Source organism: Psammomys obesus, unplaced genomic scaffold (genome assembly GCF_907164565.1).
Source record: "Psammomys obesus unplaced genomic scaffold, mPsaObe1.curated_primary_1811, whole genome shotgun sequence".
NCBI classification, from domain to species: domain Eukaryota; kingdom Metazoa; phylum Chordata; class Mammalia; order Rodentia; family Muridae; genus Psammomys; species Psammomys obesus.
Window position 1 is genome coordinate 13,902,153 of NW_026591598.1, and position 24,836 is coordinate 13,926,988.

At 52.5% G+C, this 24,836-nt stretch overlaps 3 protein-coding genes across 7 annotated transcripts; 1 reads left to right on the top strand and 2 right to left on the bottom strand.

Moving 5' to 3' along the window:
- The first annotated feature begins 1,178 nt into the window (after positions 1 to 1,178).
- Positions 1,179 to 5,595, top strand: Gale (UDP-galactose-4-epimerase). Of its 5 annotated transcripts, XM_055610973.1 has the most exons (12): positions 1,210 to 1,226; positions 2,160 to 2,383; positions 2,693 to 2,818; positions 3,131 to 3,246; positions 3,433 to 3,546; positions 3,815 to 3,991; positions 4,251 to 4,364; positions 4,446 to 4,512; positions 4,586 to 4,671; positions 4,775 to 4,852; positions 4,989 to 5,103; positions 5,202 to 5,595. In XM_055610973.1, exons 3-12 carry the CDS (start codon positions 2,698 to 2,700, stop codon positions 5,258 to 5,260), a joined length of 1,047 nt encoding a protein of 348 aa, XP_055466948.1. In that variant the 5' UTR covers positions 1,210 to 1,226; positions 2,160 to 2,383; positions 2,693 to 2,697; the 3' UTR covers positions 5,261 to 5,595. The 5 variants fall into 5 exon arrangements, with proteins under 5 accessions (XP_055466946.1, XP_055466948.1, XP_055466950.1 ...); XM_055610971.1 differs by lacking the exon at positions 2,160 to 2,383 and having other exon boundaries at positions 1,179 to 1,226; XM_055610975.1 differs by lacking the exons at positions 1,210 to 1,226; positions 2,160 to 2,383 and adding an exon at positions 1,290 to 1,308.
- Positions 5,596 to 5,640: 45 nt separating this feature from the next.
- Lypla2 (lysophospholipase 2) lies at positions 5,641 to 10,201 on the bottom strand. Its single transcript, XM_055610976.1, has 10 exons — positions 10,079 to 10,201; positions 8,253 to 8,358; positions 8,011 to 8,042; positions 7,854 to 7,919; positions 7,360 to 7,407; positions 7,200 to 7,270; positions 7,003 to 7,076; positions 6,826 to 6,927; positions 6,549 to 6,722; positions 5,641 to 6,472 (listed from the first exon to the last, which is right to left on the bottom strand). The coding sequence occupies exons 2-10, from the start codon at positions 8,328 to 8,330 to the stop codon at positions 6,422 to 6,424; spliced, it is 696 nt and encodes a 231-aa protein (XP_055466951.1). The 5' UTR covers positions 8,331 to 8,358; positions 10,079 to 10,201; the 3' UTR covers positions 5,641 to 6,421.
- A 3,019-nt stretch (positions 10,202 to 13,220) lies between these two features.
- On the bottom strand, positions 13,221 to 22,722 carry Pithd1 (PITH domain containing 1). Its single transcript, XM_055611238.1, has 6 exons — positions 22,409 to 22,722; positions 21,853 to 21,896; positions 21,378 to 21,455; positions 15,940 to 16,044; positions 14,975 to 15,083; positions 13,221 to 14,116 (listed from the first exon to the last, which is right to left on the bottom strand). The coding sequence occupies exons 1-6, from the start codon at positions 22,604 to 22,606 to the stop codon at positions 14,015 to 14,017; spliced, it is 636 nt and encodes a 211-aa protein (XP_055467213.1). The 5' UTR covers positions 22,607 to 22,722; the 3' UTR covers positions 13,221 to 14,014.
- Between the last annotated feature and the right edge of the window lie 2,114 nt (positions 22,723 to 24,836).

Below are 24,836 nucleotides of genomic sequence, written 5' to 3' on the forward strand. Positions count from 1 at the left end.
TCCAGGAGAGGGTGGAGGATCACCAGCTGTCTGTACAGATAGCTGTGAGCCATGCTGGTTAGGTGCCGAGAATAGAACTCTGGTCCTCACCTTTACCAGCTCTTAACTGCTTCTCCCCTTCTTAAAAGAAAGGGGGGGGGGGTGTTGAGGGTGGGGCACACGCCTTTAACCTCAGAACTCCAGAGGCAGGTCTTTGAGTTCCAGGCCACGCTGGTCTACACAGCCAGTTCCAGTACAGTCAGGGCTACCCTCAGAGAAACTCTTGTCTCAAAAACACAGCATTATGTGTGGGGATGACTGCAAGAGCAAATCCCCTGGAGCTGCAGCCACAGGTCGCTGTGAAGAGTCTAAGTGCCCTTAACTAGTGCGTTATTTTTCAGCTCCTCTCTTTCTCTTTTTCAGTTTTTGTTTAGTTTTGTTTTTTTTTTTTTTTTTTTTTTTTGAGGCAGGTTCTCATTCATCTGTAGCTGGCCTGCCCTGAAATCCTCCTGCTTCTGCCTCCCAAGTGCTAGCCCGTGCCACCTGGAAAGACTCTTTATTTATGTATATGTGAGAAAATTCCAGGTATGGACCATGGAGGCCGAAGAGGGCACGGGATCCCGTGGAGTGATAGGCGGTAAGTGGGTGCTGGGAACAGGGCTCAGGTCCTCTGCAGGAGCAGCGAGTGGCCTGAGCCATCTTCCAGCCCCGCTTATTTTAAACAGTTAAAACTGAGTCTAGAGTTGTCATATGGAGGGCAGGGGCAGACACACCTTTTGGGGAGGGAGGCGGTGCCTCAGTGATAGGCACAGCAATTACTACAGCGAATTTAAAGGTTTGTTCCCAAAGCGGACTTGGATCCAGGTCGCATCCCTGGCCAGATGTCTACAGCCGGACCAAGGGCTTGGCAGATGCGGGGAAACTTGGAAAGCAGCAGCCCACAGTGGAGGGGTGCAGCCTGCAGGGTTGAGGAGGCCACGGCCCAGACCCTGCTTCTCCTCCGCAGCCCGCAGGTCACCGGATGGCGTCCACTCCCTTCGTTTCCGCCCTGCATGGAAACGCGCAGCTCGGTCGCCTCGGGGCTGTGCGGGCCATTTGCCCCTCCAGAGCCGCCGTACAGCCTAACCGAGTCCTGTTTGCGGGAGGGCGTGGAGGGGGCGGGGTCAGGCTGGGCTGTCAGCTCTTAAAGGGACCGCCGCGCCTGTCGCGGGAGGCGGCGCCTGGAGTCAGCGCGGGATCCGCAGCAGGTTCGGGGAGCAGAACGAAGGGCTTAGAGGGCTCCGAAGGGCCTGCTGTCGGCGGGGAGCGAGGGAGTTCCGAGAGGGTCGGGTTCGTGCTCGGGACAGGGACAGGCCCGCCCCTTCTGCCCGCGTTTTCCGCGGCCGTGGCGGGGGCCACCCGGTTCCATTCATTCGGGGCCCTGCTCCCCGCTCCCAGCCCAGGACCAAAGTCCGGCGCGAAGCTCGGCCGCGCCCGGACTCTTGGGACCCAGCATCCGCTCCCCTCCAGTTTTACAGACTGGGAAAACTGAGGAGGGGACCGCTGACCAAGGTGACCCCGAGTCCGGAGCGGAGCAGCCTTTCTGCCTCCAGGGCCCTTCCGCCACCGCTTCGTCAGCGAGGAGTATTGGGGAGTAGCGAGGAGCAGGCTCGGAGATGCCAGTGAGAGCACCAAGTGCTAGTGGAAACACCTGCCTCATCGAGATACGGGGGAAATAACGCATAAGTGCGGGGCAGCGCGCCTGGCATGCAGTGGGCACCCAGTTCAGTGGGTGGCAGCCAGCATGACCCCAGCGGAGACTTGAGGCGGCCTGGGGGAAAACGGCAGCAAGCCAGGTCGTGAGAATGAAAGGCCTCAGTGTGTGGATTTCCTTTCTGTCCGCCTAACAGTTTGCTCAGGGCGGGGCTGTACACCTGGCATCTGAGCGGCAGCCAAATCCACGTCGACACCCGGCCCCGCTAGGTGCTGCCGGAAGTTGGGCGGGATCTGTTGCTTCATGCCAGGAGTGACCCAGCTGGGCCAGAGCTGAGCTATTGGCTGCCACAGGGTGGAGTGAAGGCCGACCCACTCCAGGGCTGTTGGTACAGCAGCCTGGGAGCTAGGCTCAGCCTCTCTGGCAAAGGACCCCACCCTTGAAGCCATTTGGTGTATTTACTGCTTCCTCCTAACTGACCTTCCAGGGGAAGAGTTGCTACGGCACTGGTGATCGTGACCAAACCCAGGAACCTTTTGCTCCTGGAAGAGGGCCTGAGTTTCTATGGAGAGACACCTTTTTTAAACCCCAGCATTCCATTCCGAAGTCCTGCTCTCTTTTGCCCAGGACTGCCCATTCTCCAGACGTGGAGGCGGGCAGGGTGGGGTCTTCAAAAGTCCCATCTTCCCACCCTACTAACTAGATACTAAGGTGTGTCTGACTCCTACACATACAGGTGGCAGGCCTTTAAATCGCCTTCCCTGGGCCCTCCTAACGAGTGGAATGTGCACAGTGGCCTGGAGAGAGGATAGGGAAGCGTCAGCCCCTGAGGCTAGAAAAGGCTAGAAAGTGATCGTTACCCAGGAAGACCTAGAGCAGATTCCGAAGCCTCTCCTTAAGCTAGGTCTCACCCCCCCCCCCCCGTACCCTCCAAGATGAGGTTTGGGGACCAGCCTCCAGCGGGAACCAGGCCCTGTGCAGACAGCCTCAGCCGCCTCTGAAAATCCGTCTTCTCACCAGGCGCCATGGGGGAGAAGGTGCTTGTCACTGGTGGGGCTGGCTACATCGGCAGCCACACGGTCCTGGAGCTGCTGGAAGCAGGCTACTCGCCTGTGGTCATTGACAACTTCCATAACGCCATTCGTGGTGAGTGAGCTGGATGGGATGTGGGGTGTTTTCTGGAGTGGTTGGATATAGGACCCCATTTCCTTTCCTTTTTTTTTTTTTTTTTTGTTAAAGATTTATTTATTTATACATATGAGTACTTTATTTGCATGTGTGCCTGCATGACTGAGGAGGGCATCAGATCCCATTATAGGTGGTTGTGAGCCACCATGTCGTTGCCGGGAGTTGAACTCGGGACCTCTGGAAGAGCAGACAGTGCTCTTAACCGCTGAGCCATCTCTCCAGCCCAGGACCCCATTTTCTAATGTTGATGGCCTCTGCATGCCCCACCAGGAGGGGACTCCATGCCTGAGAGCCTGCGACGGGTCCAGGAGCTGACAGGCCGCTCTGTGGAGTTTGAGGAGATGGACATCTTGGACCAGGCAGCCCTACAGCGCCTCTTTAAAAAGGTGGGTGCTAGCATGGCAGGCAGAGTTTGTGAGTTTGGGGCCAGCATGGCCTACATAGCAAGTTCCAGGACAGCCAGGGCTACAGACAGACCCTGTCTCAGAGAGAGACGGGAGGAGGGGGAGCTGCAGGTAGGAGCACTTCCGAGACCTGCACAGCCTCCCACGACCCTGGCTTTTCCCCTGCAGTACAGCTTTAAGGCTGTCATCCACTTTGCTGGGCTCAAGGCTGTGGGCGAGTCGGTGCAGAAGCCTCTGGATTACTACAGAGTTAACTTAACAGGGACCATCCAGCTTCTGGAGGTAAGAACAAGGCGACACAGCCCCCAGCAGGGTCCCAGGCTGTCTGGCTTGCCGGCCACTGTAAGGGCCTGTGTGGGAGAATCCCAGAGGACCCAGCTGAACTCTCGGACACATGCCTCTCTTTACCTCCCAGCCTGTTAGCCTGTTTCTCTCTCTCTCTGGAACTGAGTGAGCCATTGCCCCAGCCCCACCCTCCGAGGGTGGAGTAACAAGTGGGACTAATTCTAGAGGTGAGGCACAGGCCACTGACCCTCCCCTCCCCGGCCAGATCATGAGGGCCCACGGGGTGAAGAATCTGGTGTTCAGCAGCTCAGCCACCGTGTACGGGAACCCCCAGTACCTGCCTCTGGACGAGGCCCACCCCACCGGGGGCTGCACCAACCCCTATGGCAAGTCCAAGTTCTTCATTGAGGAGATGATCCGGGACCTGTGCCGGGCAGACACGGTGAGGACCCCTTGCCCCAGCCTTCCCTGCATTCGCTGGCCCCCTTGGTTCCAGGACTGGGATCCTGGGCACCCTTTTCACAAGGAGACAGAGGCTGAGAAGTGGCAGTACTCTGCCCAAGCTCGCAGCAACTGGCACGCAGGTGCCACCCCTTGCTCATTGGTAGGGAACACAGCCAGCCATGGTGAGGTGGACAGCTGTGGTTCGAGTCGGGACTCACTGAGTGCCCCGGCCCCACTGTCTGACCTGCACCACACAGGCCTGGAATGCGGTGCTGCTTCGATACTTCAATCCCATAGGCGCCCACGCCTCCGGCCGCATCGGCGAGGATCCCCAGGGCATCCCCAACAACCTCATGCCCTATGTCTCCCAGGTAGGGGGGCTAATCCCAGGGGGCCTCGCAGTACCACTGGTGCCAGGGCTCCTGAAGAAGCTGACCTGACCTCTGCCCTAGGTGGCAATCGGGCGACGGAAAGCCCTGAATGTCTTTGGTGATGACTATGCCACGGAGGATGGGACAGGTGAGCCTAGGAGTCAGGACAAGGAGGGGGCCTGCGCAGGGACAACCTTCCCACGTAACCACTTCCTCTGCAGGTGTGAGGGATTACATCCATGTGGTGGATCTGGCGAAGGGCCACATAGCAGCCTTGAAGAAGCTGAAGGAGCAATGTGGTTGCCGGGTAGGGAGCTGAGAAGCCAGGGAGGGAAAGAGTTGGGGTCGGGGCAAATTCGGCATGTGGGGAGAATGGTACACCTCACCTAACACCCCATTCTCCTGGGCAGACCTACAACCTAGGCACAGGCACAGGCTACTCTGTCCTGCAGATGGTCCAAGCCATGGAGAAGGCCTCCGGGAAGAAGGTAGGGTCCCCCCATGCAGTCAGCACCAGGCACGCCCATCTTCTCCAGCCGCCCTGCACTTCAGTGCTAGGTGTCTGACAGAGCTCGCTCTTGCGGTCCGAGGCCCAGGGCCTGTTCAGCTAAGTATCCCTTGCAGATCCCGTACACGGTGGTGGCTCGGCGGGAAGGTGACGTGGCGGCCTGCTACGCCAATCCCAGCCTGGCCCACGAGGAGCTGGGATGGACGGCAGCCTTGGGGCTGGACAGGATGTGTGAGTGTCTGCCTAACCTGTTAGAGGGAGGAACTGGCGTTAAGGGCAACTGGTCTGGGCTGTCCTTGGGCAAACCCTGACTATCCACGTCTGCACAGGTGAAGATTTATGGCGCTGGCAGAAGCAGAACCCTTCAGGCTTTGGGGCACAGGCCTGAGGACCTCCTCACCATGGACCAGAAAAGGAGAAGAGCAGCTCCTGTTTTACAGCGTCCACAGGACCCTGTTACCCTAAGCTCTGGGGCCACGCTGAGGCCACTCTACCTCAAAATGCCAGCTGCCTGCTCAGCCCTCCAGGCAGGAGACCTCTTGCTCCACTGACCAGGCAGGAGCCTGGGTCTTTCTAACCTATCTCCCCCAGGGTCCAGGAGCTTCTTTGACCCCCAGAGCATGTGGGGGAAGGTCTGGGACCACAGCCTCCCCAAGGCACTAACTTATACTGCTATGACTGAGCTTTGCAAACTATTTAAAATAAAACGTTTTCTTAACCTGGGGCAGATTCCCACAGACGGTCGCTCTAGACTACATCAGGCAGGCCTGAGAGTTGAAGCAGTTTCTTTAATTTTATCGGAATCCAGGACAAAACAGGAAAAACACCCAAAACCACATAAAGACAGAAGACAAAGACACAACTCTTCCCCCACCGCCTCCCTGGCCCTAGAGTGGGGACACAGTGGGGGTGAGACAGCAGAGGGTAGGGGCCCTTGAACCTCAATCCAGCCTTGCAGGCTCCAGGCCAGCAAGGAAGAGCCATGGGGAGGCAGGGCCCAGCCCCCTGAGGGGACGGGCTTCCGAGGATTCTACCTCCTCACCAACCTGCCTGCCCAGGAGCAGGCAGCCCACAGCAGCAAGGGCCCCGGGCCATGGACACATTCGTGACAGAGAAGCAGCTGCAGTGAGGCAGGTTACACGATTATCCGGGCAGAATCACTGGGGTGGGGGCCCATGAGGGCCCCATGGGCCAAACCCTGAGGTCGCAGGAGGGGGCCCAAAGCGGGGCTAGTGAGTGAGGTCCTGAGTGGGTCAGCAGCTGGGCCCCTTTCTCCCGCTGCCTACAGCCCCTCCAATACTGCTGCTGGGGCCCGCCTCTGAGGAAGTGGGAAAAGAAAGCAGCCCACCCTTGCCGCTGACTTCCAGATGGCCGAGGTCAGCAGGAAGGCCTGGCCAGCCTCGGCCACCTGCCCCAGAGGCCTGTGGGAAGAGAATAAGGATGGGAAGAGAAGGGACAGGGCCTCGACCGGCTCAGATCCAAGATGGTGCGGTGCTTGCTTGCTGGGTCCCCTGTGAGCTGGGGGACCACAATGGGAGCCAGCAACTACTTAGACCGGAGGCAGGAGTTTCTCCAGAAATTCCTTTACAGCTGCCATCTCCTGAGATAAAGGGAGATTGTGAGGTTCCCTGATGGAAGGAGGAGGGAGAGCATAGGAGCAGGCCATCCCCACTGACCTGAGGACATGAGCTGTGCATGACACCTGGGTATGTCTTGAACTGGACCCTGGCAGGTGTGACAACAGACCGGAGCTTCTCAGCTGTCAGGGCCCCAAACCGAACAGGTACCATGGGATCCATCTCCCCATGGCACTGAAGGATGGCCAGGTCCTTGGCACTACCATTGGCCGCCTGTGGGTCAGATAGAATTTCCAGGGCAAGGTCAGTGCCACATGCAGCACAGTGCCAAGCCACAGGGACTTTCAGGAGAGGAGGGGCCTGTGGAGAGACTCACTTGGGGGAAGTTCCGATGCAGAGGCAGCCAACAGCTCAATGCCACGATGCCAGCCAGAGGGTGGGGGCAAGTAAGGGCTGTATAGAGGGACAGGGCACCCCCCTGGGGAGAAGAGAATAACTTGGTCAGGAGGGGACAACACACACACTCAGGCCCTCCCTCTCACACCCTCCTCACCTGTGAAAAGCCACCCAGGACGATTCGATTGGCAGGGATCCCGTTCTTCATCTCATGTTCAATCAAAGCCTTGACTGGGGGAAGGGCATGACTGGGTAGAGGAACCGCTGGAGGCCTGAGGGAGCAGCGGGCACTGCCCAGTGCTTTGGGAAGGGGGAGCCGGGAAGGGAATGATGAGGGAGGGCCGGGGGCCTTACTGTTCTCTGCGGCCTTCTTGATGCCAGCTTCATCCTCCGGGGCGTCTGGACTCAGCCCCATCAGGTCAAACCTGGGCAAAGCAGAGGCGGTAGTTTTTAGAAGACCTGGCCAGAGCCAGCAGCAACTTCAGCTCCAATCTCATTCCTGCCCCAAGCTTACCAGGAGGGCATCACCATCTTCATGTTGAGGGTCACAGGAATCCTGGGCCTGGGGAGGGGTGACCAGAAGGTCTCAGGAGGGAAAGCATCAGAGGAGAGCCTGGGAATGGGCAGAGCTGCCCTTGGGGGCCCCTCCCGGCAGGCAGGGACTGTGTTTCAAGTGTTTCCAGGCAACCTGCCACGTGGGGCTGAAGCTGTGTTTGGGGCATCGGCAGTAACGATGGAGAAGCAGAGACTAACACTCGGTGATGGGGTCCAGCTCAGGGGGTGAGTACTTGAAAAAGGCTCCTTTTAGGAGTTCTTGGCTCTAGGAAGCTTTTGGAGGTGAAGGCCAGAACCAGAGCCCATTCCTAGGGATCCAGGGAGCTAAGGCTGTATGTGGCCTGACTGCTTTGAGTCCAAGCCCCAGGAGGCAACTGATAAAAGGAACAGGCCTAGGACTAGAGGACGCCGCCTGCCCCCCCCCAGCCCCTCTCTAGCTGGAGTGACACTCACGCATGGGGACAGATGTACTTGACATGAGGAAGCCGGATGGTGGAGAGGGCAGCAGCCCAGCTGTGCCTGTGGGGTGGAAGAGTGTAGGAAGGAACAAGAGGACACTGGCCCTCCAGCCCTCCCTGACGAATGGGCACCCACCCCTCAGCTCACTCACCCCGTGTCTCCAAGTCCATGTAAAAAAATAACCTGGAAAAAAAGTTGGAAGTGGGATGGGGAGGGTCCCCCTTTAGATCCTCCAACTCCAGCGCATCCCTCCCCGAGCCCCCTGGACCTGGGGGAAAGAGGTGGGAGCCAACAAGTTATTAACCCTCCTAGCTTCAGGCTATCCACTTGCCACCTCCATGTTTCCCACACTGCCTACAGCCAGCTGCCACCCACTGCCTGGTGCACCCTTACCGCGGCCGTTTCCCGCTCAGCTCCAGACACGGTGGCAGCGTCGGTGAGCAGGGGCACAGACATGGCGTTACCACACATACACTGCAGGGCTTCCTGCAGGCTGGGCCTGCACAAGGGAAGGTGGTAGGTAGGTCAAGAGCAAGGTCACGCCAAAGAAGCCTCCTGGTTTAAGAAGCCCTCCTAGGGCCTGGAGTGCTGGCTCAGCCATTAAGAGCACTGGCTGCTCTTCCAGAGGACCTGGGTTTAGTTCCCAGCACCTGCATGGCAGCTCACAACTGTCTGTAACTCCAAGATATAAAACCCTCACAGACATACATGCAGCCGAAACACCAATGCGCATAAAATAAAAATGAATAATTTACAGAAGAAGAAGCAGCCCACCCAGGCCATCACCTCTACCAGGGTTTGATTCTGAGCAGAGAAAAAATACAGGCAGAAAGAAATCAGGGGCGGAGGTGTAGAGAGCTGGCCCCAGGGAACTGGAGAGGTGGCTCAGCAGTGAAGAACACTGGCTGCCCTTCCAGAGGACCCTGGTTCAATTCCCAGCAGTGATATGGCAGCTCACAACTGTCTGTAACTCCTGCTCCAGGTGATCCGACACCCTCAAAAAGACATATATGCAAGCAAAACACCAATGCACATAAAATAAAAACAAATATTTTAAAAGGAAAGAAAAAAAGAAAGTTGGCCCCACCCCAAGGCTGAGAAGCAAGGGCAGCCATCCTCACGGTCTGGTTCTGACCCAACCCCAGAGCCTGAGCAAGGTACAGATGGGCTAGTACAGGGTTTAGGGGTTGGAAGTGTGGAAGTTGGGGGGGGGGGGGCAAGGGAAGGCAGGGCGTTTCCTGCAGCCTTCCCCCTCTAAGCCTCTGAGTGCTAACTTCGTCCTTCCAAGGTCCCAGGTATCCCTTTCCTAGAACCCCTGGAACTCCTTTTCCCTGAGTTCTGCCCCTAGAGAGAGCCGAAGGAGAGAGATGCAGAAGGAGGGAGAAATGCCGAAGGAGGGAGAGATGCCGAAACAGGCTTTCAATCCCACCCACCTCCCATCTTCTCCATCTTCCTCTCTTCCCCTCCTATCCAGCCCCTGTCCAATTTTCACAGCAGTTTCTGGCTCAGGACCCAGGGCCTCTAGAAGCCAACTGTGTCCCATGGGAGTCCAACAACTCCCTTTTACCCTCTTCCACCACAAACTGGTGCTCCAAGCCTTCCCACCTCCACAGGGCTACCTGCTGTTGCTGCTGTCACTGACTGCAAATGGGTCCCCAAATGAACAGGTGTTGGGACTCCCAACACAAAAGAATATCAGGCTGGCTGGCCCCTCCCCATCCTTAGCATCCTCCAAACTCCGGAAGCCTCCAATACCTGCTTCTTAAGTGTCTTAAGGGCGCCCCGCCCTCTCGCGGGCTCCCTCCTTTCAGCTCTGACCCCGACTGGCCCTCCTCACGGTAGAAAGATCACACAGCCTCTTTCCACACCGCTGACCCTCGGGTTCCTCTTCGCACTCGCTCTGCACCTGCCACCGCCACCCGGCTCCCGCTCTCCAATGGATGACCCGGCGTCTCCCGTTCTCCACAGTGGGAACTTGGGTTCTGACCCGGGGTCATTACATCCCTACAGTGGCATTTGCTACCACGCCCCAGGGCTCGCGCCTGCCCACGAGGGGGCATTGACCCTGGGCAGCCTCCGCCCCACAATGGGGTCTCCCACTGCCCAGCGCGCAGCCGCTCTCCCGCCACGCGCCAAGCCCCCGGCCCGGCCGTCCCAGGACTGGACAGCACCCTCCGGCCACCCCTCGCCGCCGCCCCGAGACACGCCAGGGTGGGTACCTCACTCCCAGGGGCTTCCGAGATCGTCCGGGCGATTCTCCCCTTTCTCCCTCACAGACACAGACTCTTCCCCCTCGGCCGCCCCCGCCGGAACTTCCGTTCGAGTCCCGGGAATCCAGCCATCTCGCTGCCGGAATTGGCCCGGACAGCGTTACGGAACCCGGAAGTGGTTCCAGGTTTCCCGGCTAAGAGCTGCCATGTTGCCCACAGTGGGACCACTCCCTGTGATGCAACTCTGTCATCTACAGCCTCTGACATGACCTGGGATTCCCAGATGCCCTGCCAACCAAGCCCTCCTGGGGGACCTGAGTCCCGGAGGAACGGCGTTCCTCACACTATTCTCTCCATCCCCATGGAGCAGGGCACACTTCCAGGTGTGGTCGTGGGCATTCACCGCTGTTTTGTTTTATTAAGATACGTATTACTGCTTCTGTCTCCAGTCCATTGTTTCGCATACATCTGTGGTAAAATGGTTACTGCAGTGGAGAGCTTTAACATCTCAGAGATTGGCTTCCCTCACAAAACTGGTGAATGCTTTTAGCTTCGTGCCTCATGTTGTACTTTAGATCTTTCTCCTTGTTCATCTTTCTTCTTATTTGTCCTCCATACTGCTTTTCTTTTTTGTTTATTTTTTTCGAGACAGGGTTTCTCTGTGTAGCCTTAGCTGTCCCGGACTCCCTTTGTAGACCAGACTGACCTCCAACTCACAGAGATCCACCTGCTTCTGCCTCCCTGAGTGCTGGGATTACAGGCGTGAGCCACCACAACTGGCTTCCATAGTGGTTTTCAAGCCTTATTCCAGTTTCACAGGATCACGGATGGAATCACACACTCTGGCCTGAAAAGACCTTTGATCGCCTGGTCCTCCACTCTTTAAAGATGAGGAAAATAAGGCCTAGGGAAAGAAAGTAAATAAACAGCAACCTCAAGATTACACTGTAATCTGCATTTCCTGACCGGCTTCCTCAGCTATAAAATGATAATAACCACCTGCTATTTCATAACTTTGCTGTTAAGCTCCAATGAGGCCACTGTAAACTTGCTTTGAAAACTGTAAAATCACAGTGTGAGGCCTTAGCCACTTGAAGAAGAGCCCTGAGAAAGTATGTAGGCCATATCAGGATACTGAACATTACTGCCGTGTTGGCTTGACACTGTCCTTGACAAGTAATGCTTTGCAGGGTGTACAAAATGCCACCATCTGTGAGCTAACAACAAAAGGGTTCACATTTGGCCACCACTGAGTCACACTGATGAAGTGGAAATTGAGCTTGGAGTCCAGGCTGAAAGACAAGCTCAACTGAAGGACGGCATCCCTGAGAGAGCTTGCAGGACTTGGCAAACAGGAAATGAGTCACAGGGGTCCCTCAGTAGCTGAGGATTCATTCCTCCAGCTTAACCTACACTAGTTTTTGTTGTTGTTGTTTTCTGTGAACCCAAAGCAATACAAGCTTGGAAGATCAACAAAAACACTTCCCTCCAGGCCAAGCAGCTTGTTCTTGTATTTAAGTCAACAGGTCATGGAGATGGAGTTTGGAATATGGGGATCAAGGGACCACAGCAAGCCAAAGACTTGGAAGCAGCTTTTATTTAAAAAAAGGGGGATAAAAATAGACTAAAACAGCCCAGCTGGCTCCACTGCCCGCAGAATCCTGCTGGGTTGGTTTGTGGATGAAATGCAGCTCCTCCTGCATACACATCACATGAACCACTGTGGCACTTTGGCAAGTGACACTTCAAACCTGTAGGCCCAGTTCCAGGTGCCACGTGTAAGCACATATTAGTGGAATGGATGGGGTAGTGTTTTGACATGTTGGGTGTTTTGCATGTACGTGTATACATGTTTTGTTCACGTCAGAGAATAAACCCATCAGTCCTCAGAACTTGCTATGCAGATCAGACCAGCCTTAAACTCAGAGATGTGCCTGTCTCTGCCTCCCAATGACTGGTAATGAAGGAACAAAAGCCTGAGCTATCATGCCCAGCAAACTGTTTTTAAGGCAGTCTGTTTTGCTGTTGTATTGTGTACTTTAGTCAAGCTGGCCAGAGTGCTTCCAGGGGAATCTCCCCATCCTGCCTACTTTACAGACATGTGCTGTGGCCTCTGGCTTTTCAAGCTGGGTTCTGGGAATCCTAGCTCAGATTGCCAGTCTTGAGCAGCACTCTGACCCTCAGAGCCATCTTCATGGCTCTGTTTTGAGGTTTTTAACTTTCCCCTTAATCCAAAAATGTTAAGTGGCCCTTATCTTGATGCTAGGAACCCCACCGAGGGCTTTGTACATGCTAGGTAAGTGCTCTACCCCTGAGCTACATGGCCACCTACTAGCCCTTCTAGTCTTCAGAATGTCCCACACCAAGCAGGCTGTTGCTGAATGGACAGTCTGAACGCACGGAGAACCATTTGAATTCTAGTTCATTTCAGAACTTTGGTTCCTGACAAGGCTTAGAGTGGCAGGCCTTTTTTCAAGATCCTCTTGACAAGGACAGGCTATTCTTCAGAGGCATTTTCCAGGACAGGATCCACCCCTCACCAACTCTTCCTACTTTGTGAAAAAGTGGGGGTGTCAAACGCTTCCCAACGCTCAGATTGTCAGGTGCCCTTTGTTCACCTTGCAGCAATTGTTCTCACAATCCTCAGCCTCACTTCTTTTGATGCCTCAATAATCTCTCCTGTGTTTAAGATTGTTTTATGTGTCTTACTGCGTACCATTTGAATGAAATGTCAGCAGAGGCCAGAAGAGAGCATTTGGAAGTAGAACTAGTCTCAGTTCTTAGCCACCATGTGGGTGCTGAGAAGCGAACTCAGGCCCTCGAGAAGAGTAGCAAATGCTCTTAACTAACGATGTCTCTGCAGTCCATGTTCTCCTTTGTTTTTATACACGTTACTCTGTAAGTTACTTCCCCCTCATGAGAAATGGAACTTAGGGTTCCTATCCCAGCACCCTTTTTACAACATGCAAAGGTACAAACGTTTCTATCACATTGTACAGAATTAAGCTGGACCTCTCCTAGAAGAACTGATCTAATCTTTATTTGTGACATGTATGATCTACCTAGATCAAAAGAAAACAAGATACAAGTTCAATTCAGTTCCCTGTGAAATTTAAGAATACTACCAAAAGCACAGAAGAAAAGACAAACATCAGGTCTGGCAAGGATTTATTAAGAAGCTCATTAGTCACAGTGAATAAAAGCCACAAATAGAAAAACCAGGGTCTCCAGATTTGAGCACTGGGTTTACAATACACGTTAGAAGCGAGTAAACACCAAGGAGAAGATTTACTAAGTCTCAATCTTACCCCAACCAGGCCACCCAAACAGAGAAATAACTCCATGCTCTCCCAACTGATTGGCTGGACAGTGAGAGAGACCTCTCTCAAGTAGTCAAACATCACCATCTCGGGACACTGTGTGTGACACATGATACCAGCTAGGCATCCTGACACAAATGCTGCGCAGTGACAGGGAGGAGGAGCAAGCAGGAACACGTGCTTCTAGTTGGAGACCCTCCTGGCGGCTAACACTGACACAACACTCGGGTTTCAGAGGGACTCCTGCAGCCGAGGAAGCTTCCTTTAAAAAAAAAAAAAAAAAAAAAAAAAAAAAAGGCAAATCACACAAAAAACGTGCCACAAGCAACAAGACACTGGAATCCCATGGCCACACTGACTGGAAAAGTTAGCATTATTCATGACTGCCAGATGCCACCAAGCCTAAGACCCGGTTTCTGCAGCGCCTTACAGAACGACTGTCCCTTGGCACCCATACTGCTCTTGGTGGTGAGGTGGTTTCCACAGCCCAGGTTCCTGCAGCAACCCCAGGGCAGAGCCTGGCCAAGGCTGTGGCAGGCAACTCTTGCTGGAGCCTCCCAGTCCTTCCCAGCAGGTGGTCGCACACCTTCGCTAGCAGCGCATCTGAGGGAGCCCCGGCTAGCCCTTAAGAAATGAAGTGTGTCTGTGGGGTGACCTGATGGACCCGGTGGTCTGCTGGGTTGGCTGAAGCTTCATAATTGCAGATGGTCACCTCATGACGGCGAAGCTACAAGGGAAGGTAGAGGTGAGGTCGGTGGCAAACCAAGAACCCTTTCCTAGAGCAAGCACAATGCGGCAGTCCTTAGCCAGCCTCTCTGCCACATGCCCTCTCCGAAGCTCGCCCTGCTGACATCTTTAATCTTGAGAAACCAGCAGAGACCACTACCCACTGTCAAAGATTCACAGCAGAATCCTTGATAAAATCCAGGTGAGACCAGGAACTTGTCTAAGATACTTATGGTCTCATCTCTGGTACCCAGAACAAGAGGCTGTCAAGAGTTTGCGACAAGTGAACCCATGGCCTCCTGAGGGCTAAGCAAGGAAGCCCTGTAGCAAAACACTCAAGACAACTTTGAAACCTCCAAACTGTGAACTGATATAAATTATATCACTTCCATTCCCTTAACAACACCTATAGGGGGGCCAGCAAAATAAGGGAGCAGGTAAGGGTGCCTGCTGCCAAACCTGACGACCTAAGTTCTAGAGGTTTTCAAGGGTGGAAAGAGAAGTAACTCCCATAAGTTGTCCTCTGAGTTACACATACCATAGCACATACCCCTATACCCATGCACATACAAATACATACAGAAAATACATGAATAAAAAGCTTAGAGTCTATCCAATGAAGAAAGTACGATAAAATCAAGAAAAGCCATGCATTCAGGCTCTTTGAGACTCAGGCAAGACCGGTCTACAAAATGAGTTCTAGGCCAGCCAGGGCTACATAATGAGGGCCTGTCTCAAGCAAACAAACAAACAAAAAAAGAAAAATGATAAACAGGCGGAGCAACCAATACCCTATATGCTCTTTCCCTGGAGTTCCTGCCCCATGCTGTGCAGATACACATTCATCAATCTCTCTTACCTCAGTCCACTCTCCTCTCAGGCCAATATAAAAGATCTTTGTGGTATCTGCTCCAAAGTTTTTTGAAATATGAATGGAAAGATGATAGACATTTGAAAACCGGGAAATTCTGGAGGATGGGAAAGGAAGCGAGAAAGAAGACACAGGTTATCATGCGGTGTGTGCCACAGGGGGACAACAGTTCAGCCCCAGCTTGAAAGCAATTACCAGACACCTGATCCTTCCTCCCACTTTCCTCTGGAGCAGCAGGCGAACGTTTACCAAGCACCTACCAGGCCTTGTCTCAGGCAGTAAGGACAGAGATGAATAAACAACACACCTGGCACGTGGCACAGGTCAGCACCATACCCAGAAAGCAGAGGCAGGAGGATTACAAGTTTAACGGCAGTCTGGTCTACATGTCAATTCCAGTCCAGCCAGGAAGATATGGCAAGAAAGGAATATCCAGTGCTCCTAACTTCAAGAAACAGGAATGGTGTGTGACCAAGCCATGTTTATCATGTTGATTTCACCCTTAAGGAAGAGAACACTAAGGAAGAGACCAGGTGGGCGCAGGTAACCGAGTCTGCCATGAGCACCACTTTGCAGAGGAATTCGGCAAACACTTTTCTTAAGCCGTACTCGCTGCTCACACAGGACTGCCCAATACCTCCAGGTTAACAAGTCTGTGATGTACACCGATCTCTGCCAAAAGCAGCCATGGCAAGGGGCAAACTTCCTCTGTTGTTAACTCATTTCCAGTGCTCAAAGAACAGGATGCTGACCAAGACACAGAGGCAAGCTCATAGGCTGCATGCTCACTGCAAGTGAGGAAAAAGCATGGCACAGGCCATGGCAGGGCATCCTGTCCTCTGGGGAGACATACAGTTCTGAGTTCAAAGCCAGCCTGGGCTATAGATCAAGACCCTGTCTCCAAAATAAAGAAAGACAAGATACAGAGAGTGAAGGACAGGTCCTGTGCTTACTTTGTAGCATACTCTAATTCTCCTGTGACATCTCGGTTCAGACTAAAGGTCTGATCTGGCTCCCTTTCTGTATCATCAAACGACATCTGTGGAATGTTCTTGTACCTGAGGGATAAAAGGGAGGAAAAGTGAAGGCATATGTATTATTAAATTTTTCAGGGCCGTAAACTTCCTACTGACTGCTCAACTAGCCTCAGTTCCATCAAAAGGAGATCAAAGTTAGGAGCAAAATGGCGTTTTACTGGCATTTACATAAAAACATCCTTAGGCCAATGGCAAAGCTAAAAGGGCAGCACAAGCCTGCAGCCCTGGCCACCAAGGAGATCAAAGCTGGAGGATTGCTTGAGCAGAATTAATTTGGGGCTACTAGAGGCAGCACAGCAAGATCTCACCCTGAAAGAGAAAGGAGGGAGAGAGAGAAGGAGAAGAAGGAAAAAAAGCAAGGACAGAGCTAGGAACCGTAGCACAGTCCAGAGGCATCTTCAAGTGGCTTGAGATGCTAGGTCACAAGCGGGGACTGCAGGGAGAAGAGTCGACGCAGCACATTCAGCGCATGCTGACACGGGAAGTAACAAAGCAGCTGACGCATGGAAAATGCATACTTTGGCAGAAACACATCAGACACAGTTAAGAGATAAGATCAGGTTTTGTGTCCAAAAGTCCCCCAAACACCATCATATTTATATTTCTTTTCCTTTTTTATTTTTTTTAGACACAGGGTCTCTCTATTCTGTATCCCAAGCTGGCCCTGAACTCAGAGATCCACCTGCCTCTGCCTCCAAGTGCTGAGAGTAAAGGCCTGTGCCACTCTTCTGCCAATATTTCTTAAAATCTACAATTGGGGGCTTCAGCTTCAAAAAGAGTACAGCTTCAAAAAGATGACAAACTCATTACAGGCTTTAGAAAGGTAAGGTATAACTGCCAGTAAAGAAAATATCAAAAACAAAAATAAAACAAGAGAAGCAACTAACAAACTCCGAAGGACTTAGCTGCAATCAATTCAGGGCACTTGATTAACACACCACGTAAGGAGAGGCTATCTTTTCACTGCACGTCAATTCAGGGCACTTGATTAACACACCCACGTAAGGAGAGGCTATCTTTTCACTGCACGTCAATTCAGGGCACTTGATTAACACACCACGTAAGGAGAGGCTATCTTTTCACTGCAGCAGCATGTGTGTCATTGAAGAAAGCAAGTGTTTGCTTCCCAGTGTTTCTAAGAGTGATCCACAGCAGGATAATAACAGTGAGCACTCACGAGCAGCATTATGAGGCAGTGTAGCACTGTAGTTAAAAATCCATGTTTCAACCTACAGAATGACACAAGTACGCGCAAGCTACTCCAACAGGGGTAAATGATGTCCAGAATACATACGGACCTCAACTCAACTGCAAAAGAGCACATAATGTGATTAAACAACAGTCAAAGGACCTGAAAAGACTTTTCTCAAAAGACACACAGGCTGAGCCCAACAATATATACTTGTAATCCCAGCACTTGGGAGCCGGGAAGATCCCCAGTTTGAGGTCAGTCTGGGCTCTACTGGAAGACTCTGTCTCAAAACCCCATAAAGAAAACATTCAAGAAGCCAACAAGAATATGAAAATGTTCAGTCACTAACCAAGGAAATGCAAATCTAAACCATGCCCTATCATCTCATGCTCCGAATGGCTACTACCAAAAAAAAACAAAAAAAGAAAAACAAAAAACAAAAAACAAAAACAAGAAATAAATACTGGTGAGGGAGCAGAGACTGGGGAATACACAAACATTATAGATAGGAATGTAAACTAGGGGTTTCTAACACTTCCCTGAGTGAACCCAAAGGAAAGGAAGTAAGTGTGGGAGAGACGGGCACCCCTGCCGCCATCTGCTGCTTATTATGACACTATTCACAATAGCCATGACAAAGACTGAACCTCAATCCTATCAACAGACGAGTGGGCTGAGAAAATGTGACGTAAGGACACTACGGGATGCTATTCAGTTATAAAAAGAATAAAATCTGTCATTTGATGCAATGTAGATGAACTTAGAGGATATTATATTAAGTGAAATAAGCTGAACACAGAAGGACAAATGTTGCATGCTCACGCATATACCTAGAAGGAAGCAGGTTGACCCCGTGGAGCCTAGAGAAGTGATTTCTAGAGCCCGAGAGGGGTGTGAACACAGGAGGAATGGTTAACTAGCACAGGGTGCAGCCAGGGAGAAGGACCACCCTCTAGTGCGCATCCTGTGGCACATTAGAACAACTATGCCTAACGACCAGGCCCAGTGAACCAGGTGACTGCCGCTGGCACAGGAAGATGGCCATGGGTTTGAAACTACACAGAAAAACCCTGTCTTGAAAAAAACAAAAAAGAAAAAAGAGAAAAACAAAACCCTTTCTGGAAAAACAAAACAAATAAAAAAGCCTTTAAAAAGAAAAAAGCTGGGGTTGGGGATTTAGCTCAGTGGTAGAGCACTTGCCTAGCAAGCACAAGGCCCTGGGTTTGGTCCTCTGCTGGGGGTGGGGGGCGCTTCTCAGACATAGCAGTATACCTGGGAAGCAGAAATGGGAGGAGCATAGCTCAAGGTCACCCTCAGTTAGGGACCAGCTTGTATAGTGAGGCCTGGTCTCAAAAACAAAACAAAAAACAAATAACAAAAAACCTGCCAGGCGTGAGGCACATGGTGGCTCACACCTTCAATCTGAGAACACAGGAGGGAGAGAGGCAGGTAAATCTCTATATTCCGGGGCAGCCATGACTCTGTAGAAAGCCTTTCTCTCAGAAAAAAAATGAACAAGTAAGTAAAAACCATGGGGCTGGAGAGATGTCTCAGCAGTTAAGGGCTCTCAGTTGAGGTTCCCACTTGATGGCTACTACACACCACAGTGCACAAACATATTTACATACCCTCAGGCACACACACATCAAAGCACATAGATACACAGTACCCAGAAGTCAAGGAGCAACTAGCAAGGCTACAGCGTGAAAATGAACTCACCTTGCTCTACAGACCATACTCTTAACTACAGCCACAGGAAAAGAGCAGCTTGACCAGAGCCACAGCCAAGTGAACTTCCCCAGTTACTAAGTATCCAAAATGTACCAGATCAAACATCCACTTTACTTAAAATGATTCAACACAGAGATATGCTTTCAAAGATTCGTTATTTTTATTTGTCTGTGTCTGTTTGACTGAATGCCACACAGGATGTGTGCTGAAGGAGGCCAGCCTGAAAGCTTGGAGCTGGAGTTACAGATAATTGTGAGCCGTCCAACCTGAGTACTGGATCGAACTCTGGTCCTCTCTAAGAGTGGTAGGAACTGGCCCTGGGACCTCAGGCATGCTAAATCCCCTACCACTGAACTACAACCTTAGCCCCAAACTAATTTTGTTATTTTAAAACTTTACAAAATGTTGTTTGTTCCCATCACTCCAAGAGGCAGAGGCAGGCGATTCTCTGTGAGCTTGAGGCCAGCATGGGCTACAGAGTGAGTTCAGGACAGCCAAGGCTACAGAGAAAGCCTGTCCAAAAAAAAAAAAAACAAACGTTGTTTGTTTTCTTTTGTTTGTATTCTGTAGCCCAGGCTGGCCTGGGGCTCACTACACTGGCCTTAAACTCTCAGCAATCCTCCAACCTTAGCCTTCCAAGTGCTAGGATTATAGGCATGAGATAGTGCTACTGCACTTAATTGTTTTCCCAAGATGTGTTATTTATGTGTGTATGTGTATGCCTGTGTAAGTTTATGTATATGTATCGTACGTGTATGCAGGGGTGATGGATCCGCTGGAACTGTAGTTTTGGGCAGCTGTGAGTCACCTGATGTGGGTACTGGGAATCAAATCCTGATCTTCTGCAACAGCATACATGCTCTTTAGCTCTGAACCAGCTCTCTCTGGCCCCTTCAGTTTTTTAAAAATTATTATCATTTTATGTATGTGAATGGCTGCACCTATGTCTGTGCACCTCATTTGTGCATGTGGGGCCCTCAGGGACAGCAGAAGGTGTCAGATCCCCTGGAACTGGAGTAAAGAGATGGTTGTAAGCCACTATGTGGGTGCTGGGAACCGAACCTCAGTCTTCTGGAAAAGCAGCCAGTATACTTAACCACTGAGCCGTCTCTCCACTCTTTTAATGTATGTGTGTAAATTTATGTCTGGGTGCTTGTGTGGCAGCTAGAGGACAACCAACGTTGGATGTGATCCTGGGGAATGCCATCCACCTTGAGACAGGGTCTCTTATTGGCTTGGAGTTCAGCAATTAGGTGAGAATGTCTGGCCAGGGAGCCCCATTTCCCAGCACTGGGATTACTACAAGTACGCTCTAGCACCATTTTCACCCGGGTGCAACTCAGGTCCCTGCGATTGCTAGGCAAGCACTTTATTGACCAAGCTATGTTCCCTGCCCTGTCTTCACATTTCTCAGTGTTTCTGCAGAATTCACAAAGCAGATCCCTTTTCTCTCAGAAAGGCAACACCAGAATAAGGTAAACTCTGCATTAGGGAGAACTGCCTAGGGTGGTAACAATAAATCATGGAACTTTGCTACGAGGCCACAGATGCAGGTGGAGCAATTCCATGTCAGCATCACAGCATAAAGGTCATTGTGGCCAGGCAAGGTGTCCCACACCTTTTCCCGGCGCTCAGGAAAGCAGAGGCAGGCAGATCTTGGTGAATTTGAGGCTAGGCTGGTCTACAAAGCAAGTCCAGGACAGCCAAGGCTACACAGAAAAACCCTGTCATAAAACACCAAAAAGAAAAAGATGTTAATTATATGCAATAAGAGCAGCCACAGCAAACATCCGGGATCTGCAGCTAGGTTAAGGAAACTGCAAAGTCATCGACTAGCATTTGTTTTATGCTGTCTGAATGAATGGTAAGTCAGCATTTGGGAAAGACAAACAGCTGGCCCTGAGGATGTTTAATCTAATCAGTCCCTGGGCTGGGGAGGAGGTTCAGCCTCGGAGCAGTTACCTGGTGCTTACAAGGCCTGGTGCTCCATCCCCAACACCACAAAACACAAAAGAGGCAGCTCGGGCAGGGCAGCACACAGCTTCCATCCCAGAAGGCAGAGCTCTGTGAGTCCCAGGCCAGCTGGGGCTACACAGTGAGAGCAGGCGCACCGCCATACCCAGCCTGACCTACCTATTTGTGTGTATCCGTGTCCGTGTTCGTGTGTGGCACATGCACAGAGAGGCCAGGGTGGACATGAGGCCCTCCTCTATCACTCTTTACCTTATCCCCTTGACACAGGATCTCTCTCTCTCTGAACTTGGAGCTAAGCTGACCTGATTTTTTTTTTACTTGGGTGCTGGGGATTTGAACTCTGACCCTTGTGTTTGTACAGAAAGCACTCTTACCCACCGAGCCATCTCCCCACCCCTGGAATAAAATGTTAGCACAAAAAGGCAAAGGGGACTTTGAGGAGGGCCTTGCTACTCACAGTCTCATCTCAGAGGGGTGTGAGTCATCGTCCTCTCCCATGATGATGATGCCCTTGAGCTTGACGTTGCCAGTAAATCTGCCAGAACGCAAAAGAGAAGGCTGTCTACCTGGGACCGAATCTCAAGCAGCTGTGTGACCCAGAGCGGGTCCCTTCCCTTTCTTAGCTCGGTTTACTTATCTGTCACTTGTAGTCATTTCAAAGATCCTGTCACTCCACAACCTCTAAGAAATTTACGTCCATTCCTCGATGATTAATTCAACAAATGCATCCGTTTCCAGTCACAAAAAACAAACAAACAAACAAACAAACAAACAAAAACCTACGATACTTTCTTCCTCAAACCCACCAGCGTAATTGATCCCATTTCTCGAACTAGATGTGCACTCTTGACACAGCCAGTGAATGAAGCCATCGGAAGAGACAACTGGGAAAAGCCTGGTTCGCCTGAGGCAAGCCCCAAGGAGGTACTTACGGAATATTAAACAGAAGCTCTTCGTCAGCATCACTTTCAACAAACTGGGGGGCAGGGGAGAAAGCAACAGGTAACTGCTGAGCGCCTACAATTTCAGGCATCTGGCTTCCCTGTTCTACACACTGAGATGCGCTGTAAATGGACCTGCCCCACCACCCCGGCCCCGGGGTCCTAATAGCCTGGAGCTAATGGGTCTCAATGTTCTAAGCACCACAGACCCTCTGAACTAGACGGATTCTACTGAGGGCTGCTCCGGGCTGCGAATTCAAAGACCAGTGCTTATGTGTAGCCTTCCAGGGAGTCTTCACATAGCTCTCCAAGGGGTCTGGGCTCCAGGTTGGATCGCGACCCTGGGCCAGGTGATGATGCCGTCGGACAGCCGTGTGAACCATGGTCAAGAGGGGGAGGCAGCAGTCCTGTCTGCTCTCCTGCCTCACCGGCCCTCGCCGCCTCTCGGAACCAAGGCAAAGCGCCCACCTTGCTCCTCTGGGCCTCAGTTTCCCTGTCTGTCTACCCTCCGAGGCCCCGCGGCTCCGGGCCCACCCGGGCCGCCCACCTTGGAGCGGTCGGTCCGCTCCTCCCACGGCTTGAAGACGCCGCGGCCGCTGCCCTCGCGGCTCTCGTTGAGGCACTGCAGTCGCTCCAGGTCAATGCGAAGGTAGAGCCCGTAGGCCAGGCCGCGCTGCTCCGGCGGCTCCTCGCGTTCGGCGGCGCAGCGACAGCCGCCCCCGCCGTGACTGTGGCCGTGCGACATGGCGACGGCGCTCGCCCGCCCGTCCGCGACTCCCCCGGCGCCGCCGCTCCAGCGGAGCTCGCACGGCTCCGCGCCCGCCGCCAAGCGCCGCGACTCAGGCGTCGTAAAAGGCGCCCCTGCACGGCGCGTGCGCGCCAGGGCCGGAGGGCGGGGCCGGGAGGGAGCGGCGTTGGACCTCCGCCCACGGAGCTGGACGCTGGCGGTCGAGCCCAAGCGTGATCTTTCAGGCGTGGAAACTGAAGGGCTGGGGACGCCTTGGCGTCCGAGAGGGACGCGCGGCAAGGACGCGAATCCTCCTCTCCCGGATCAAAGCGGGCGCTTTCTTCCCCAGCAGCCACCTTTCGGGTGTGGTGGATAAGGCCGGGCTGACAGGCGAGCAAAGCTTGCCTCCTCTCTCTTCTCGCCCAGTCCCTCTTACCCACCTCTGTCTACTCACTACTTTCTCCCACCTCTTTTCCTTCTCTCTCTTCTTCCCCACCCCCCCTTTCCCTTCCATGTTTTGATAGGTTCTAATATAGCCCAGCCTGACCTCAAATGAACTCCTCCCAGTCCTCCTCCCTCCAAATTCCAAATTCGGGGATTGAAGGCATGCACCACCAAGTCTGGTGTGAGTGAGTGCATGTGTGTGTGTGCCTGAGGACGTCAGAGGAGGACACTTGCCTTTTTTTTTTTTTAAATCTAGTCTGGCTACCCTAAAAATCACTGTGTAGATTAAAGCCGGCCTAAAAAACTCAACAGAGATCCACCTGCTTCTTCCTTTTGAGTGTTGGGATTAAAGGCGTGGGCCATCGTGTTCAGGAACGTCTTATTTTTTGATGCAGTCTTCCACTGAACCTCAGGCTAAATGGTCAGCAAACTTCTGGGCTGCACCCTCCAAAGCTGGGATTGCCGTGTACCTGGGACACGACTTTGACGCGACTGCTGGGGATTTGAACTCTGTCCTCGTGCTTTCTTGGCTATGAGTCATCTATAGGTGCTGGGTCTGCCGCTGACAGGGTGACACTAGGAAAAAGCTATTTTTTCCTACCCTGAGGCCTTTTCCTCATCCGTTCTGTGGGCAGGATAACTATCTGTTCAGTAGTCACTGAGAATAGAAGGTGGAAGAATGTGATTTAAGAACTCAACATGTAGGGTGGTGGAGATGCCCACCTTTCATCCGGGCACTCAGGAAGCAGAGGCAGGTAGATGTCAGAGTTTGAGGCCAGCCTGGTCTACAGAGTGAGCTCCAGGACAGCCGGGGCTAACCATGGGTGTTGTGGGTTTTGCTGGAAACTCAGCATTGGAGAGGCTGATGCAGGAGGATTTCACACTCAAAGCCATCCTGGGCATATAGAAAGACCCTGTCTCAAATCCAAACCAAAACAGACAACTCAGTGCAGTTTTGGCTGACTCGGGTTGTTTTCAATTGTTAGTTACCAGCCATAACTCCAAACACTACGACTTACTAGAAATGTGGTCTTGGGCAAGGGACTTAACCGTCTGACCCTCAGGTTGCCTTCCCATGATACTTCAGGGACCCTTTGTTTCCATTTTGAGTTTCGTGCTCACATGGAATGGCGTTCATAGTGTGAACTGATGTCACACACTCTTAATCCCGGCACTCAAGGAGGCAGAGGCAGGCAGATCTCTGTGAATTCAAGGCGGGCCCATCTACAAAGTGAGTCCAAGACAGCCAAGGCTACACGGAGAAACCGTGTCTGGGATGGGGATTTCTGTGCGTGTGTAGGGGGGGTTACATATGTACACATGAGCGCAGGTGCCTGGAAAGGATGGAGAGGATGGAGGAGAGCATCAGATCCCTCGGAGCTGCGGTAACAGGTAGTTGTGAGCCGCCTGTTAACGGTGCTGGGACACGCGCTTGGGTCCTCCAGAGGAGCAGCATGGCGTTAACTGCTGGGCCATTTCTCTAGCACTCCCCCCACCCTTCCCCCCCCCCCCCCCCCCTCAGGGTCTCTCATTGAAGTACACTGTTTCAGAAAGTCAGGCTGGCCAGTGGCTCTCTGGAGAATCCTGACCCCCACCAACCCTAGGAACAGCCCTAGCACTGGGCTCACAAACACATGTCCCCACATTCAGCTCTACATGGGTGTTTGGGATCCGAACTAGGCTCCTCCCTCTGTGTAGCAAACACTTGACCCAGCTCCCCTGAACTTTAAGGGAGGGGCCGTAACTTAAGGTGATCTCCAACTTGAAGATGATGAAAACAGAGGCTGAAAGAGGTGAAGGTAAG